Genomic DNA, 17,753 nt, shown 5'->3' with positions numbered 1-17,753 from the left:
TGCTAGGAAGATGACTTTAACCTATACTTTGATGTTTAAAATGTATAATCTTACTAGTGCTCATTATTGTGTGTGTGGGGAAAGTAAACAGTGGTGTACCTTGGAAGCACTTCTTCCCCTATGTAGTCTTTTATGCGTTTTTCTGTGTTGTGTGCACACTCTATAGATTATCAATCTTTAAAGATATGAAGACTTTTTTTTAAACCATCAGTTTGATGTGGACACTTTTTTATAACCAAGTCAACAGACTGTTTTTTTTTTTCCACTATAGAAAGCTGATTCTGACGTGAACTCATCTCATATTCTACAGTGATATACTTATCTTTTATACAGCATAGATAACAAACTAGCTAGTGTGTAGGTTCCTTTGTTGTTTCTGCTTTTATTTGTGGCAAAAAAAATTCCTTTATGGACTTGGATACAGGTTTTATTTCTGTGTAATTACGCTGAAGTTTTATGTGTAACATTGTGATGCAGTTTTTATTTAGTAACATAACTAGAGAAAATTATTCAGAGGGAGTGTTTTTAACTGCTGAAATGACACCAATGGGGTATACAAACCTCTGCCTGTTTCTCTCTTCTCCAGCTGATAACGGCCTGAATCCCACATGGCCGAGAAAGCCATTCCAGTTCACAGTGTGCAACTCTGCTTTTGCCTTCCTCCGTTTTGTGGTCTATGAGATTGACATGTTCAGTGACCAAAACTTCTTGGCTCAGGCTACATTCCCAATTCACGGCCTCAAGACAGGTACGTGTTCAACAATGTGTTCTCTGGCAAGAAACTAGAGCTTTTTGCAAATTAGTGCTCTGATAAACAGCCTCTTGCTTCTGTCTGTTGTATTGTACCAGGTTACCGGTCAGTACCTCTGAAGAACAGCTACAATGAGGATCTGGAGTTGGCTTCTCTTTTAGTCCACATGGACATTATCAGAGGCAGGGTGAGCTACTGTTCTTTACTGAGCTTGTTTGAAAACCTGCTCCATGATGTCTGTATTAACAACAAACACCTCACATGCCAAAAACATGCTGGAGAAAACAGAAAGCAGTCCAAGCAGACAGAAGCATATCCATGACATGTACGTGTGGTAATTACAGCACATGCACATCACAAGTTACTGCACCTTTTTTTTTTTAAAGTCATAATCTGCCACATAACCCCCATACATCCGTAAACTGATGCTCTTGCTCCTTCATTTTCTTTTATAAAAGATGATGTAAAATGTGAGCTTTAGAAAAATCTTCATACATTTAGAATGAGCTGGGACCCTGTTTCAAAACTTTATGCGAAGCTTGACTAATCAGCATTTCGATCAGCATGATCGCGTGAGCAAGAAGTGACTATTAGTTTGGACAAGAGGGTGGGTCAGTCTGAAAAAAACCCATGCACAGCCATACAGTAGTAACTGATATGTCACAAAGTAGCTACACCATGTAGCGCCTGATTTACTCTAAACATGCTGTATTAAAGGAGGAGACTTACAATTAAAACCATAAATTGAAATACAGATCAGGTGAGAATTAGGGTCGTTTTGTTGTAGACCTCAATATAATCTGACTTGTTTCTAGAATCAGAGGGTTGTCAACTGCTAACCAACAGAAAGAATGCAGGTTTAAGGCACTTCCACACTGGCCTCGCTTTGCAGGCTACATGCTACATCAATTTCTTCAATCCAGTCCATGCTCACTGTATACTCTTGTATGCTTTCAAAGTGTAAAGTGGTCCCCAGGTTCCCTCATTGGATGTCAGCGTGCAGCTTAAAAGTTGTGACTGCAAGCACGTGGACTGCAGAAAAACAAATTGTGTTCAAGCTTGTTATAAAGAAGGACTGTGTGAGGAGGTTTTGTGTCATCCACACATTCCTAATTCATCATTAGAAGAGCTGGAATTGAAGTAGCTGCTGCTGGACTTTGGAGGTGCTTTGAATTGTTCGTGCTATCAAATGCTTGTGCCCAAACACTGCGGAAAATTCTAAATTCTCCAGAAATCCCGTGCTGCGTCTGCCCACGGTGCTTGGTGCACCTCAGCAACAATGACGGTGCTATGGCCCAGTGTGTAAACAGCTGCTATATTCTGGAAAAGCTCAAAACCACAAGAATCTTTTCACAAACATCCACTGGATCCCCTGTTCGATGTGAGGGGCAATGTGACAGACTGTGTAGCAGACCGACATGCGTACGGTGGTGTCAGTTGAACTGCCTGTGCACCTGCTGTTTGCTTTCAGAGTCTGTATCAGTCATGCGCATACCATGAACTGGCCTTTACATTTACAGTACAGACCTGAAATGGGTATCCCTCTTCTCATTCAACATAGATGTGTTTTTCAAAATGTTTAGCTGTTCCTTAAAGTTAGTCTATATGTCAACAAGCCTATAGGACATTATTGCTAAGCTTGCATTTGACTGTAAAATCATGGACACATGAGCGCAGGCCTCTGGAGTTCACACGCTCTCCTCTTTGTGCTTTCAGGAAGAAAACAGAGAGGTTCAAAGCCCATTCCATGTTGTCGGCGCCACGTCAGTGACAGCATCAGCCCAGGCAGGACGTGAACGCTTTGGGGAGCTGAGCTCAGTGTCGTCTTCCTCCAGCATGTCTCCTCTGCCCCAGTCGCCGGCTCAGGCCATGGCCTACAGAGGGAGGGAGGGCTCCTTTGAATCCCGCTACCAGTCTCCTCTAGATGACTTCAGGGTGTCCCAGGAGGCCCTGCTGGACCACATGGACCCACAGAACAGAAGGTGAGTGTGTGGCATGTTGGTTTTGGGTTTTTTTTAACATGCCGGTGCCGAGTTTCGAGGGCGTAGACGGTTCCAGACATCCTCCTGTCTTTGTCTTTACTTCAGGATGTTGCGGAGGACCAGAGTGGGCGGAGACAACCGTGTCTAAGTCCAAGCCAATCAGGACGCATTTCAGTTGCACCCCCCCCCACCACCACCACCACCACCCCCAGCCCCCCACCCAGTCTCCTCTCCCTGTACTGATGATGTCACTGACTGCTGTGAACACTGTTTCCATGGAAACGCCCACCACCGCTTTGGCCTACATTTCAGGCAGCTCTCCCTCCCTCCATTCTCCAAACGCACCCCTCTCTCTCTCTCTTTCTCTTTCTCTCCCTCCCTCCCCCTCTTTCTCTCCTCCCTGCCGCCCAGCCTCCTCACTGCTCGCCTGACGAGAGGGAGGGAGTCGGACATCGGAGGGGCGGGGGGGTCACTGAGAGGAAGCTGACCGCTGCGGACAGGAAGAAGAAACGACATTCACAGCAGAACAAAAAGCAAGGCAGAAAAAAGTTCCAGCTCTGGACTGGTCGTTTTGTGAGGCGGGTTGCACTCTCTTGTGTTTTAGGTGTGCACAACAACTGCTGGGTTTGGAGGCTAAGAGGAGAGAAAGAGAGAGCTATAAAAGGTATCAGTTGGAAACTGTTTCCAGTTAAGTTTCTTCGCTCTTCTCTATTTGGCGTATATGAATAGATATATTTATTCCTGCTGTGCTGTCGGCCAGAGAACAGCAGCAGCTGACCTGCTCTCAAAGAGCTCCTGTCTCCATGTTTTTAATTATTCTAATTATTTAAACCTTTAAACATTCATAATGTGACTTTTCATTTTTTTTAAATGTATATGTGTAAAACATGAGGGCTCTCTACGGCTATTTTTATTGTCTCTCTCTTATCTGCTTTGTGGAGGAAATTATGCACCTCCAGTTTAACTCGTACCTTAAACCTGGAGTGATATTAAAACATGTTTCAAGGTATCAGGAAGAAGTCAGGGCCTGTTGGAAGTAGTGAGAGAGCAGGCAGCACCATACGTTATGTCTGCAAATATACAAACACGCTTTTTTATAATTTCAAACTTACATTCCAATCAACTGCACATCATTCCATTTCCCTGCATTGCAGGCATCTTTACAAGCCACACATTCACACATCTGTCTCCCTCGCTGATAGTCTTACTCTTCAAAGCTGTTCATAGGGAATCCAACACCTCACTGCGCGATGAGCCGGACCAGGGAGAATTGTTAAACCTGTAAAAGGTTGTAGTCTGATTGTGAATGATAATTGTTTTGTTTCTTTCCCCCAATTTTAGCCATCATCAACTATTGACATGTTTGTTTTATAGCAGCACAGTTGTCACTCAGAGTTACAGTTCACAGGGCTGCAGATTCAATACATGTATCCTGATTTTTCTGCTCAATAATGTGATCGTTATCTACAGTCGCTGGTGGTCACCGTGGGTTTGGAGAGCATAAATATGTATTCGCGTTTGATTCATTTACACAGGACATCGTAAATGTTTAAAATATGTTGCTATTCCATAAATACTGGGATTATGGGAATGTTTGATGTGGATTGTAATACAATTACTGGATTAACTATGCAGCCCTATGTTCCCTGGATTTTTGATGCAGTGTTTTGGAAACTTGGATTTTTTTTTTACTGACATTTCAATTCTTAACAGAATGTCTGGCCACTTTATTCAGTGTTTTAATTTGTTAACAGTAGTTGTTCCCATCATCAAGGATGGAAAAAAAGTCACTGTTTTTAGTATTTTTGAGAAGTATGTTTTATTTCCTACTGATTGCTCTGACGTTAAAGTTGTTCAGTTGTCAGAATTTTGCAAAATATGTTTCCGATATTTGAATTAGAGAAGAAAGTCAGTATTATTGGCCAACGGTGACCTTGTAAAAAGGTTTGCATTGCCAGTGTAAGGCATAAAAAAAAAAAGAGAATCATCATCATGCCACCTGGTGCATGTTGCTGCACCACAAAGACATGAGGAACCTATTGTGTTTGTGCTGCTGTGACGTCTTGGTGAATTTGGTCACAGCACCGAGCTGCTTCCTGGAAACCTGTGAGGATTTAATTTACACTGCCGTAAGATCTCGTTAAAGTTCCACTGCCCGTGAATTCATTTGTAATGAAATGTGCAAAAAAAAAAAAAAATTAAACACTGATGGATCATAGCGACTTTCATTCTACTCATAAGTTGTTTTTTTTTTTCTAACTTGGCAATCAAGACGTCTCTTGAGGATGATGTCTGTGCCCTTAGAAGTGCAGGGAGATGTTATTTTCTGACTTTGTGGTGCGAGAGCGTTTTTTTTGGGGAGGAACAGGGCGAGTCTAAGCTTTGTTGTAGCTGCGTCTCTGTGGCTGACGGTTGGCAAAGGTGGTCTGCGCCTTCAAAGAGCCCAGACGGAGCTCACGTGTAACCAACGGTGTTATCTTAACAGGTCTGTACCAGAAACAGTGTTTTCTCTGCTTGTATGTGACGACTATATGATGTAAGCTCAATATTCTCGCTCAGTGTTGGACCGCTGAGACACAATTAAGCCATATGGTATGATTTAAGGTAAAAGCAGGGTCAGGTGTGAATACTTGAGGTCTCACAGAAAATCTTTAGAAACTCGTTGCATTTTCACCCCCCGATATTAATTCCAAAGCTCCTCCGTATTACTTCAATATTTCCTGCAGTGGTCAATGAATGGTCTTTGTGGAGAGCTCACCCTCCAATGCTGCATTGTTCTTATTGCTGACCTGTCTGCTGATGTCAATGTGCCTCCATCTGTGTACACATCACATTAAAGCCACATCCTTCACCTGCCCTGTGGGCATAAAACACCTGCACAGCTCATGGTCCACCCACACAGGTGTTTTCATTTATTTTGACTGATCGCTTCTCAGCACTGTGTGAGCACATATAGACCACGTTTGACTGATGTGTTCCTGACTCTATTAGTGTTGTAAAGGGATAAAGTGTCCTCCCACCAACCTGTAATGAGGTCTAATCAACCAGAATAACTAAGAGCAGCTGTGTGGGTGCACAGGGCCCTTAACTGAAATTTCTTTGTGCTTTTATTTTTTTTCTCCAATCTTGTCGGTTTTGTTAGTGACAGTCTCATTTACAATCGCCTTTCTGTAATGTGCCTAAACTATGGAGAGGAAAAGTATTCATTTTAATTTTGCCTTTCATATGAAACATATTCAAGCCTGAAAAGTAAATAAAATACTTACTACTTTATACAACTGTGTTCTATTTTCTTTTCCTTAAAATGTGCATGTAATTCAGTGCAGAGCATTTATAGCCTGTTAAACTACTGTAGCTGCGGCACATGGAACTGGTTTCAGTAACTTCAGATACTGTACCACAGGAGACGGATAGTGTAGTTTCAGTGCAAGATGTGTGAACAGCAGCCTGAGAGGTTGATGAAAGTGTTGCAATGCTGAAAATCTATTGAATAAGAGCTTAAATTTATGGTTAGGACCTTAAAGACCTGTGCCATCAAGGCACCATATTGGTAAAACTTTATATATCAAACAAATCTAGATTATCAGAAAAATGCATCCACCCATCCATTATCTATCCCAGCCGACTCAGGGGACACTCTGGACAGGTCGCCAGTCTATCACAGAGCTACACTTACAGACAACCAATCACACTGACATACACCTATGGACCTCTACGGACAATTTAGAATCACCAATTAACCTCAACATGTTTTTGGACAAGTGTGCTTGGTTGTCTGTCTCTAAGTGTAGCCCTGTGATAGACTGGTGACCTGTCCAGGGTGCCCCCTGCCTTCACCCTAAGTCAACTGGGCGTAGGCTCCAGCCGCCCCGCGACCCCAGTGAGGATTAAGCGGTGTATAGATAATGGATGAATTGATGTTTTTGGACTGTGGGAGGAAGTCAGAGAACCCACAATACACAGGGAGAACGTGCAAACTCCATACAGAAAGATCCCGGGCATCCTAACCGGGACGTGTACCGGGGATGTTCTAGCTGTGAGGCGAAGGTGCTAACCACTTTGCAGCCCAGATAAATACATTAAAAATGAAAATATTATGTGTAGCTTTTAACAGGACACTTACTGCTGACTCCCATTTAACCAGAGCATTGTTGTTCTTTAGGTGGTAAATTTCTTTTTTTTTTTTGAGCAGAGAACAGGGGACTTTATTTACCTGTATTTTATTTTATTACCATTAGTGAGCAGCGTGTTATTTAGAAAAAAAACAACATGAATATGTATATATGCTGTGTTGCAAAACAAGACAATATATAGTTTTATAGTTTGTGTAAACAATGTGCAACATGGTCCTCCTCACTGGGATGAAATGAGCCTTGTATTTTCACATTTACTGCAAATTTATATATATATATAAAAAAAAAAGATTAACATCAAAGGTTTCAAATGCTACTAAACTAAAATCTTCAGTTTTCATCACAGGGCCAAGTGTTTGTGTTTGAGGGTTACATTTGGCCCACATTCCTCTATTATCTTTCCACTGCTGTGCACCATATGGGGGAGCTGGCTTAGGCCAATGATGCGCACAGCCACACATTTATTACATTCTGTTTATTCTGCAAATACCATTTGTAAAAATTATACATCAAGCCTAAGTATGGAACTCTGGTAAAAGTTCACAGTTCTTTTACAATCAAAGTTATGTAATAAGAAAGTTCCATAAAAACAAATGTACGTACAGTGACGTAAAGAAGCACTTGATGCTACAACACAAACCATACGAGTTTCCATATCGTATTCCATATAGTCTAATATATTGTGTCACCTTTTTTGTTGTTGTTGTTGTTGTTGTTTGTTTTAGACACAACAGGGTGCTTGCCCTCTTTGGATGAAACTATTCCAGATGTCTTTTCCATACTAAACAACCTCATGATCTGTTTTAAACAAAGAGTATGTACAGATAAGGAATTAAAAGTGAGAACAAAGATGTTAAAAATTAACATCGTGGTCAAATGAACGTCAGTGCTGTGTTTCACGTACGGTGCTGTGAGCAGTCTAGCTAGCACATTTAAAGTCAGCTGCAAGTACAAAGTTTGTGAATGCACGATAGAAAAAGTATATGAAGACAATGAAAAAATAAGGTTCATTTGATTTACTGTAAGGCCGAGGCAAGCACCCTGTAGCAAAGACCTGTGCAGCTTTTCGTACCCCAAAACAAACGTACAGTCTTTAACAGTTTGTCTGAGCGCTGGCTCGGCCGATGGCTGTCCAAGCCCAACCCCCATCAGCATCTGCAGAGGTCTCAAACTCGACCACACTTCTCCCTTTCTTCCTCCTCCTCTTCTGCCTCCACATCAACCCTCCTCTTTTTTTTTTTTTTTCCTCTCTTCCTTTCTCCCATCACAGCAGGCAACAAAACGCCATCAGCTTCACCCCTCCCTCCCTCCAACACCACCTCCACTCCTGCAGTTCAGTCTCTACTGGAACTTCCTTCTGAAGGGAAAATGGCGGACGGGAGAGTACTGGAGTGTGTGTGTGTTCAGCAGAGGGCTGGACAAAACGGGAGAAGACGGGAAGGCGGTGGGCAGATGGGTGGGTAGAGAGAGTAAGTGGCTTTAGCGTCCATCTCACGTAACGGGGGAGGTCATCCCTACCTCTAGGGGTGTGAGTGGGGAAGGGGGGAGAGAGAGAGAGAGAGAGAGAGAGGGAGGAGAGGGGTGGGTGGGGATGCTTTCAAGATCCATTTTCATCCAGTGATCCTGTTACAAACGCATCTGCCGTCTTTTAGTCAGACTCCCAGAACAAAGACCACCTGCGCTGTGAACTCCATCCTCACACAAAAGGCCTCTTCAATCAGTTCCTGTAGAAATTAAACAAAAAAAAAAAATCTGTCACTATGACAACATTCTCCGCAAAACATGTAGAAATGCCCTTAATATTATCCCCGGTGTACTGGGTAGACATATACTGGTTTGAAACAAATACCTGTCACAGCATGCCTCATTACTCGTTATTACAGTCATTCTGTGTTTTTATGTTCCACCTTAACACTTATGTGTCACCTGAGAGATAATTGTGAAAAATGATGGTGGTGATTCAGCCCTGTTTATCACCTTTTAATACCCCCGAACTTGAAAAAAAAAGTCTAATGAAACCAGTTGTAGAGCGACAGTGATTAATGAACAAAGAAAATGAACTGTTTTGGTAAAATATTTCTACTTCCAGCTTCTCACATATGACAATTTGTTGCTTTTCTTTGTCATATGTGACAGTAATTTGAATATCTTGAGGTTTGGGACTGTTAGCCGCTAAAAGAAGTTTGAAAAAGAAGTTTAAATGTAATTTTTCTCACAGTTTTCTCACCATTTAATTCATTATTTTGTTGACCGTATGAATCCTGATAAATACTACTTCGGGATGAAGGTTACCTTTCGTAGCATTCACAGTCTTGTCAGTGTTGGCCTCCTCTGCTTCTGTTGCGACACCGCACACCGACTGCTCCATTTTCTCCTCCGTCCCACCTCCTGGCTGCGGCTCCAGAGGGGAGGATCCTGTTGTTCGTTGCTCGGCTGCCACGCCTGCCGGTGCGACTGGTCTTGTTCCCGTCGTGTGAGTAGCAGCAGCGGTTTGTTCCATCCTGTGCAAAGGCGCCTTGGTAGAAAACCAATGTCGCACCAAGTCTACTGTCAGACCGCTCGTCTCAGCCAGGTCCTGCAACTGTGCATGAAGAATAGTGAAGAATAAAGGTTAAGACTATTTGAAGTCCACATACGACAGCAGCTCTATACAGAGCCTTACTGTGGATTTAAATATTTACATACACACATATGCCTTTCCATATTCCTAGCTAATTGCACTTTGAAGCTGAAATTCCCATGCAGTATTCTCTAGACCTGTATAATAATAATCTCCTATTACTGATATCTGTATTATACAAAGAGAAAAAAATGTGCAAACAGCAGAAACATTAGAATTTTACACTTATACTACTGATTCTAATGGCTATGAATGACCTTATTAATATTCCTTTTTTTTAATTTCTTCTCCTTAATTTAATGTTTAGGTTTGTTTCTGGTAAAACGGTCGAAACCATGAAGCTGGAGTTAATAAGTTTGATGTTAAAAAAAAAAACCAAAAAACATACATGTGGCATAGTAATGAAACCGTCTAAATCTGAGGTGATCTCAAAGGTAGTTAAATATCAATAATGATAAACAAGATCAAACCATCAAAAAGGTAAATACGTCATTGCTACATCCTTGTAAATATGAATTCGTGTTTTGTGCCACAATTCACACAAACAGAATAATTAGAAAGAATTCATTTACACTGAGATCAAATGAAGCCCAATTAGTGCATTGCTTTGTCAACGAACATGTTGTATTGATGACATCTATCTGATGTCTGTACTCATCTTTTTTTATACACTGGATGCTCATATTGTATGTTTGCAGTATTAGTTTTAATTTACCTACTATACCACACATCTACTTTGCATTTCTTCTTTGCGGTCGTGATGCTTTAATTTCCCAGTGTGAGATCAATTAGTATCAGAGTAATAGTCAACGAACAAAGAACACCCTCTGAGTCCAGGAAATCCAAGGCCTGAGTTCTGACGATCAAATTCTGACAAAGACATGTGTAGGCTTAAATAGTTTCACAGCTTCCTGGTGACATTACAACAGCTCTGACCCAGCGCACAATCCTCTATCCAATTAAGACGAGTATACAAAAGGTGTATTGAGCTTCAGTCTAGCACGAAGTGAATGAAATGTTCCTTTGAATTGTGCGGATTAAAAGATGTGATTTGATATGATAAGACTTTTGTCTTTGCAGATTAACACTGAAAGAATTCCCTTGTAAATAAAAATCAGATCACAAAGAAAGGACAGACCCTCAAACTAGTACAGCAGATTTATGAGCTTGTTGCTGTCCCTGACTGTATTAAAATGCAACTAAGGAGGGAAATTTGCTGTTTTTCTATCAATAGAGCGGCTTTAGTCTTCAGCATCTGAGCCACAAAAATATCTTCCGCAACAACAACTCAAGTAGTTTTGAAGCAGTTAAGAATATGCATCTCTGTTTTTCTGAGTATATTTTCTTCTACAAACACAGGTGAACATAACCTGTCATATCTTTTGCCGTAGCCGTGCAGATTAATCAATTGCGTCTCAGGTTTCAGTTGTTCAGAGCCACTGAGCTACCCAGAAAAATGTGTAAACGCTGTTTGTTGTCATCAGTACCTCTGTCTCTTCCAGCCTGCCGTGGAGGTCGAGGTGAGCCTGGAGGATTTTCATGCTCTCCTCCTGCAGGTCCTCCTCCAGAGCCATGTTCTGGTAAGCCTCCAGCCACTTCAGCTGGCCGTTTTTCTGCACATAACGGCAGTCTCCAAACCAGCGCACCACTTCAGGTCTGGGCAGCCCGGTAGCTGAGATCAGTTCATCATACTGAGTAGCGCTGGGCCACTGAGTCCGGGCGTAGACTTGTTTGAGAAGGTGTAGCTGGTCTGCTGTCTTCTTGCCTCGGATGGCTGTGGGTTTGGGGGAGTGAGACCGTTTGGGTGTTGGAGTGGAGGACTGGGATGGTTTGGGTGTGGATGATGAAGAGGAGCCCGGGGAGGATGCAGGTGTGTTGCCGGACTGAGGCAGCACAGTTGGGCTATCCAACCCTTCACCCTCCGCTTTGCCGTTGGCCTCCGTCACCTTCAGCATCTTCAGATTAATTTTAATAGGGTTGACTTTCAGTTCTCCTGAACTATCGTCTCTCTGTCTCTCTTCTCCATCAACCTCCATCTCCTCCTCCTCCTCTCTCAATGCCCGCTCTGCCTCCTCTTTTTTCTTCTCAGCTGCCAGTCGCTTCCTCCTGTCAGCGAACCAGCCATGGATCTCTCTTCTGGTCATCTTGGTCTCAGACCGTAGCCTGTCCACTTCCTCTCCGGCCGGGTCGGGGTTCTGGGCAAAGCTGGACTCCAGCGCCTTAACCTAAACATAACAGATGTACGAACAAGGTCAACACCGTGAACAAACTAAACAACTAAAAAGATTACTTGATTATCCACAAAATTCCAATTTACTGAGTCATGACAATTTAAAGAATATATATTCATTCAATTATCAAATAAAAACCCCTGAGTAAACTTGAAAGGATTTTACAGTTTGTCAGCCAAAACAGGGTATTTGAAGACATCATCTTTGCATCTACAAAACTGGGATGACTTCTTCTCATGATTTTCATGCCTTTTATCGACTAAACAGAGAATGCTTTGATTGAAACCACATTTCTTCCCTCTAACATTGCAAGCTGAAAAAAGCACCAAAATCCTTGCAGCAGAATCAGTGATATTATCTTTTTTGTTCCAACTTGACCACAGGTCATCTGGACATTCAGGTTTTTTATGCTCGCAGCAACTAATGTGGCTGAATTGACACCACCCAAACAGACACAAACTCTGCCACTCCCTCTGGAGCCACAAAATCCTTATTGCATCTTCTTACACATATGAAGCAGTACTCCTCAGCATGTGCAAACAGACTTTGATGTGTAAATCAGTGGGGTTCCCCCTTTAATCAAAAGCCCTCAAATTAGGTAATCAAATGGAAAACACTTACCAACCTAAATACCTGTTCTGCATTTCATTCCCATGACTTATTACACAAAAAGTGTTGAGTCTCACCTGGTGGGGTTCTCTCTCCTTGTAGCGGATGGCTGTGAAATCAGGGGAGGGTGGTCTGGGGAGTCGGCGGGAAGGTGTGGTGGGAGAAGTGGGAGTCTGCGTAGCACTTGGACTCAGGGGAGCAGAGCTGTGCTGGGGTGTTTTTGCACCAGAGTTGCTGTTGCTTTCTGATAAATCAACAGGGTTGGCACTGCCAGCGCCGCTGCTCCCGGGCGTACCTGACGTGCCCCCTGATCCAGATGTCGTTCCAGGTTTAGTCTGTCCCCCTGTGCCGGTGCGTGAACTTTTGAGGTTGCGAAAGTGGTAGCGCCGGTCACTGAACCATTTGCGAACTTCTCGCACTGTGAGCCCAGTCAGAGAAATGAGGCGCTCCACCTCGTCCTGGTCAGGAAACTGGCTCGACTGAAAACTGCCTTTCAGGGCACTGAGCTGCTCCTGAGACTTCTTGCTCTTGAAAAAGCTGGGGTCCAGGAATGCGCTGACAGGTGTCCTGGAGCCAGGTGTGCTGCTTTGAGGAGCTGCAGGAGAAGGCGAAGAAGATTTGGAGGCAGGGGAAGAAGCGTCCTCCATTCTGATGGGTGGGGAGTCAATGGCAGGAGGATCAACATCATCTGGACTTGTGCTAGTTGTGCTATTTTTGTTGCTGCTACCGTTAGTATCGTTGCTTTTCTGTCCATCGTTGTCTGTTTTGCTGTTTATAGCTTTGCTGTCTGTGGCATGTTTGTCACTCTGTACAATGCTGGTGCTGTTGGCTTTGCTGATATCGGTGTTCTTAGCATTGACATGGCTGGTAACATTACTATTGCTCTTGTCACTGGAGTCTGCATTCGTGCTGCTGTGTTTGCCATTGACACTGCTCACCTTAGTATTACTATGATTACTGTTTCCTAGACTAAGGTTGATGACACTTGCTTGACTGCTACTAATAATACTGCTCGTGCTTCCGCCCCCATTCCTACTACTGTTAGTGCTGCTAATGATATTACTACCTGTGTTGCTGCTGCCCACTGTCCCCACCACCATGCTGACACCTTTGTCTGCAACCAGGGCAGCAGCAGGTCGGGCCTGCATCATGGGGCGGGCTGCTGCCTGGGGCTTAGGTGTGACAGCCAGGGCCACAGGAGCACTGCTAACCTGGATACCATTTGCCATTACAGGCTGTGTGACGATTACTCCTCCTTGGCTGACAAGAGATCCCTGCAGAATGTGAGGGATCCCTGTGGCCCCCAGTGAGGCAGGCAAGACTGTAATTGTGTGTTGGGCTGGGCTGTGGTGACTCTGGGTCTGGTTCTGCGAGCTGGAGGGCGCTGTCTGAATGATGGTGTTGAACATCTTCCTCCTGGCTTCCTCGATCTCCTCAGGAGACCAACTGATGCCTTGCTTTAGTCTCTGAGCTGTGAACCAGATCTTGATCTGCTCTTCAGGGAACTTTGTGACCACAGTCAGGTAGCAGAGCTCAGCCTTTGTAGGGTACGGGAACTTGCTGAAGGAGGTCTTCAGGAAGGAAGAGGAGTCCATGGAGGCACTGTAGGTAGGGATGCTGCTCAAAGGAATCATTACCTGCAGGGGGAAAAAAAGTAAAAAAATCAGTGAAGCTCATTACATTACTTAATATCTGCATATAAATTTCAAAATACTGGAGAGTGAAAAACAACAAATACCTTGGGCAGATTTTTTGAAGATGAATTTGAGGAAGAGGAAGAAATATTTGAGGAGGCTGTGATTGGTGCAGAATGATGAAGGCTCCTGTTTTGAACTACTGAAACAACCTAAAGAAAAAAAAAACATCACAGAATGTAAATTAATGTGCTTTACATCAAAACAGATTATTTTAAGCAAGCTATACTAAAAACTAACATTTACCTGTGTGATGGGCGTTTTTAACATCGGCAATGCTCCTGAGCCGTTGACTATCTGGATCGCTGAAGGCAGCGTAACCTTGGTCGTTCCATTGTGGACAATTGTAGGGACATGAGTGACCGTCACCGCAGCAGTTTCCTTTCTTTCAGTCTCTCTCGACGCAGAGCTGGAGTTTGGGTCTGAGGAAGGCTCATCGGAGACTGGGTGAGACACCACAATCCGTTTAGGCTCAGATTTGCCTTTCAGCATCCTCATGATTGGCGTTTTAGTGATGGAAATCTCACTATCCTTCCCCATGTCTGGCCCTGTCACCAAATTCTGCTCTACCACCAGTCTTCTGTCCCTCTTCCTCAGATGCAGAGTGGTGTTCAGTGTGCTGGGGTGAACTCTGGCATTATGCAGGGCCAGCCCCTCAAACTTTGGTGCAGAAACCCCACAGCTCACGCAAAAGAAGCTGGGGTCCGCACGGAAGTCTGAGTGCCCGGTGTAGACATGATCCAAGAACAAGTTAAGGTCAAGGGTTTCAAAGTTACAAGGCTTACAGGTGTAAGTGCCAGTACCGTCTTTAATAGCATCCCCCGCCTCTGGTATAGAAGACTCTCCAGGATCCAGCGGGCTTTGTCTGTCCCCTCCACAAATCCTGGGTTGATGGACAGGAGAGTCCTGTTCAACCTCCTCTGAGGGGTGGAAAATCTTGCTGGGGATCATACAAGGAGTAGTAGACTTCCTCTTGCTGGCCATGGTGTGACCACAGGGTGGGGAGGGTCGGTCAAATGGCTGAGAGCAGGGTGTGAGAGAGAATATGGGTTTCTCGTTGACTATAGACCAGGCATGGGGGATGGACGACAGTGGGACTTGTCCATAGGTCCTCGTGGGGTTCTCACTGCAGTATTTCGGGAAATCCTGGAAATAAGAGAGCAAAACATGTGTTAGTTCATTAATAACCATCTAACGAGACACACCTGTAATTTATTGAACATTCATTTAGTGGCATACAAAGTAAAAATAAGGGAGGAGGTGGGATGTCTTACTAAACGCAGCACAAGCCAGTTTCCTCGCGGCTGGAGAAAAATCAAGCACACGTGGATATTTCCAGGTAAAGTACCAACAGCATAGGTAGTGATGAGGCCTTGTGAAAAGACTCAGCTGAAGCCCTTAAAGTCCAGAGGTGCTTGTAAATATTCAATTTTTAAAAAAAAAAATCAAGTCCTCTCCTCAACTCCCCTGCCCCATGAAACTCAAGGCTCTCTCTTTTATGAGGGCTTTCAAACAAGCTCAGCCTGCTTCTTCAGCATGGCTTTTTGGGAGCGCTCCTGTCCTACCCCCTTCTTTCCCCTCCCCCACACAACTCTGTCTCACTTCCCCTCTTTCAGACACACCCCCACAGAGAGAGCACATTCTGTATTTCTTTAATCCACTGCCTCTGTAGCTTCAAATACTCACTTGTGAATGTGTTGCTTAAGATAGAGTGTACTTGATAATTGGGCAAGTGGGTGGTTCAACAGATGTTCCTTGGAAAGATGGTGTTCTCGCCCCACGATGGCACAGACGGTATGGATAGAAACACACCTGTGTGAGAATGCAGATTTTTTAAAAAAAAATTCACTACACTTCTAGATTCCTTGTCTCCATACAAAATGGCGAAGCTTCCTGTGGAGGAGTCTCACCCTCCCTCCTTCCTTCGAACACAGAAGTGGTGATGCAGCGTTGGAGGACAGCTCTAGGGCAATTACTCTCCCAGTCACTCTGCCTCGACATGACACCTCACGCACAGACCAGCAAAAGCTCACCAAAGTTCAACGGCTGAACGAGGTACAAATGACCCTAAAATCTCACAAAGTTCAGCACATCCCTATGTAGTAACAAATCCAATACCAATTCAGCTTTTCTGGTAGGTGGTCCTTTTTGAAAAAAAAAAAGTGTCCTTCTCATGCAGAGGAGCTCCAGTCAAACAGTAAGCTCATATAGGAGTAGTTTCAGTCTACGCATACCTTCTTTGTGCATGAGGCTGTGGCAGCAGCCATCATGTCTTTAAGGTGAGCAGCCAACTCACAGTCAGAGTATTCATTCAATAAATGTACCTCTCTCCAATCAAATACAACTTGTTTAATGGTAAATTCTTTCTTTTATCTTGTACCCACAAACGTACACATAAATCCTCGGTTTGCCACACAAAGGTCATGGTACATTAGCTCAAAGCTCAGTTAACCCTCACGGGACCAGGGTTTGACAGACGCCCTTTCACACACACTATCTGAGCGAAGGTATGAAGACTTCATCTTCCTACTTTGGAAAGCAACATCAATCCCAGTTTGGATCAACAAAATTGAAAAAGAGAAGTGGAACCCTCTGTATGGATCTAAGTGTGAGGGGTTAACAGGCAAATGAAGTTTGCTACTGTGGAGGGAACGTGATGCCCCTTATTCCCCCTTGCACCCTCCCAGAGAGAGTAACTGCCCTTGGCTTGGGTTGTTGTGCACCCCTCCTACTCCCCTGCCATTCAGTTCTGCATCAGGGGGCACCACTCTGCCAAGGCAGGCTGGTCACATGACCAACACAAAGGCTTATGGGTGGGCAGTCTCAGCCATCCATCACGTGGTTGTGTTGGGTGTGGGTGGCAGGCGAGAGGAGAGGGAGAGCGAGAGCGAATGGGAGAGGATAGTGGGGGATGGGCAGCCGGTTTGGGGTGAGGAGGCATGGGAAGGAGGGGTGTTAACTGTGGTGGAGGAAGCACTGAGGTGTTTCAGTGAGGAATTTTCCTCCCTGATACCCCCCTCCAACTAGCCTACCTAACCCTGCCTACCCCCGCGCTTCGATGCCTCCTTCTTGCTCCAAACTACAATCACATAGCCCTTCCCTCCCTCCATCCCTCTCTTCCTCCCTCCTCCTCCTCCTCCTCCTCCTCCTCCTCCTCACTGCACTGCAAAGCCTGGAATGTTCAGCCAGTGGACATAACCTGGAGTTCAGTTTCTGTGTCTGTCTGCACACACATGCATGTGAGTGGTTCATGCACAATAATTACTAAAACTAGAAGCACATAATGCCTCTCTGAGTATAAAATCCCATTTGTACATAATAAAAACTGCTTAGACTGACTGACAGTGCTTTCCTAACTTCACATATTCCACTGCTGGTATTTTAAAAATCAAAAACCATAACTGTGTGAACACATCATCAGAAAAACATCAGCAAGTCAGGAGCAAGCGGCAGAGGCCTCACACAGGTGAAGACTGCAACAAGACAAGCAGAGCTATTATCGGCGAGTCGAAATGTGCAGCTCATGTCTCAGCAATGCCCGACTCAAATGAGTTCTGTTGACTCACTGCCGTGAGTGCATCGGCTGATAACTTTAATTTGAATGCTGCACATAGGTTGACTGACCATGTAGCGATGGTGGGTTTGTGTCTGCTATGTGTGTCGGCATTTGCATGTGTGGGTTTCCTGTGAGATTGAGAGTGTAGAGAAGGGAGGTGGGGTGGGGTGGGGTGGG

The 17,753-nt window shown here is 44.1% G+C and overlaps 2 protein-coding genes across 3 annotated transcripts in view; one reads left to right on the top strand and one right to left on the bottom strand.

The window, feature by feature from the left end:
* The window catches only part of plcg1 (phospholipase C, gamma 1), a 29,599-nt gene extending 23,591 nt beyond the window's left edge, over positions 1-6,008 (top strand). For both annotated transcript variants that reach the window (XM_008293639.1, XM_008293638.1), the window contains exons 30-33: positions 587-748; positions 850-938; positions 2,468-2,733; positions 2,839-6,008. In XM_008293639.1, the coding sequence (XP_008291861.1) occupies positions 587-748; positions 850-938; positions 2,468-2,733; positions 2,839-2,881 (560 nt within the window). In that variant the 3' untranslated portion in view covers positions 2,882-6,008. The remainder of the gene's footprint in view (positions 1-586; positions 749-849; positions 939-2,467; positions 2,734-2,838) is intronic.
* Positions 6,009-7,326: 1,318 nt separating this feature from the next.
* The window catches only part of zhx3b (zinc fingers and homeoboxes 3b), a 13,943-nt gene continuing 3,516 nt past the window's right edge, over positions 7,327-17,753 (bottom strand). The window contains exons 2-7 of the mRNA XM_008293637.1: positions 14,267-15,166; positions 14,065-14,172; positions 12,404-13,963; positions 10,974-11,711; positions 9,159-9,447; positions 7,327-8,590 (exon numbers count right to left, since the gene is read on the bottom strand). Coding sequence (XP_008291859.1) covers positions 8,580-8,590; positions 9,159-9,447; positions 10,974-11,711; positions 12,404-13,963; positions 14,065-14,172; positions 14,267-15,004 — 3,444 coding nt within the window. The 5' untranslated portion in view covers positions 15,005-15,166 and the 3' untranslated portion in view covers positions 7,327-8,579. The remainder of the gene's footprint in view (positions 8,591-9,158; positions 9,448-10,973; positions 11,712-12,403; positions 13,964-14,064; positions 14,173-14,266; positions 15,167-17,753) is intronic.

This window comes from Stegastes partitus, unplaced genomic scaffold (assembly GCF_000690725.1).
Source record: "Stegastes partitus isolate 25-593 unplaced genomic scaffold, Stegastes_partitus-1.0.2 Scaffold899, whole genome shotgun sequence".
Taxonomy (NCBI): Eukaryota; Metazoa; Chordata; class Actinopteri; family Pomacentridae; genus Stegastes; species Stegastes partitus.
The sequence above is the reverse complement of the archived record's forward strand: the minus strand, read 5'-3'. Positions and strand labels throughout refer to the sequence as shown.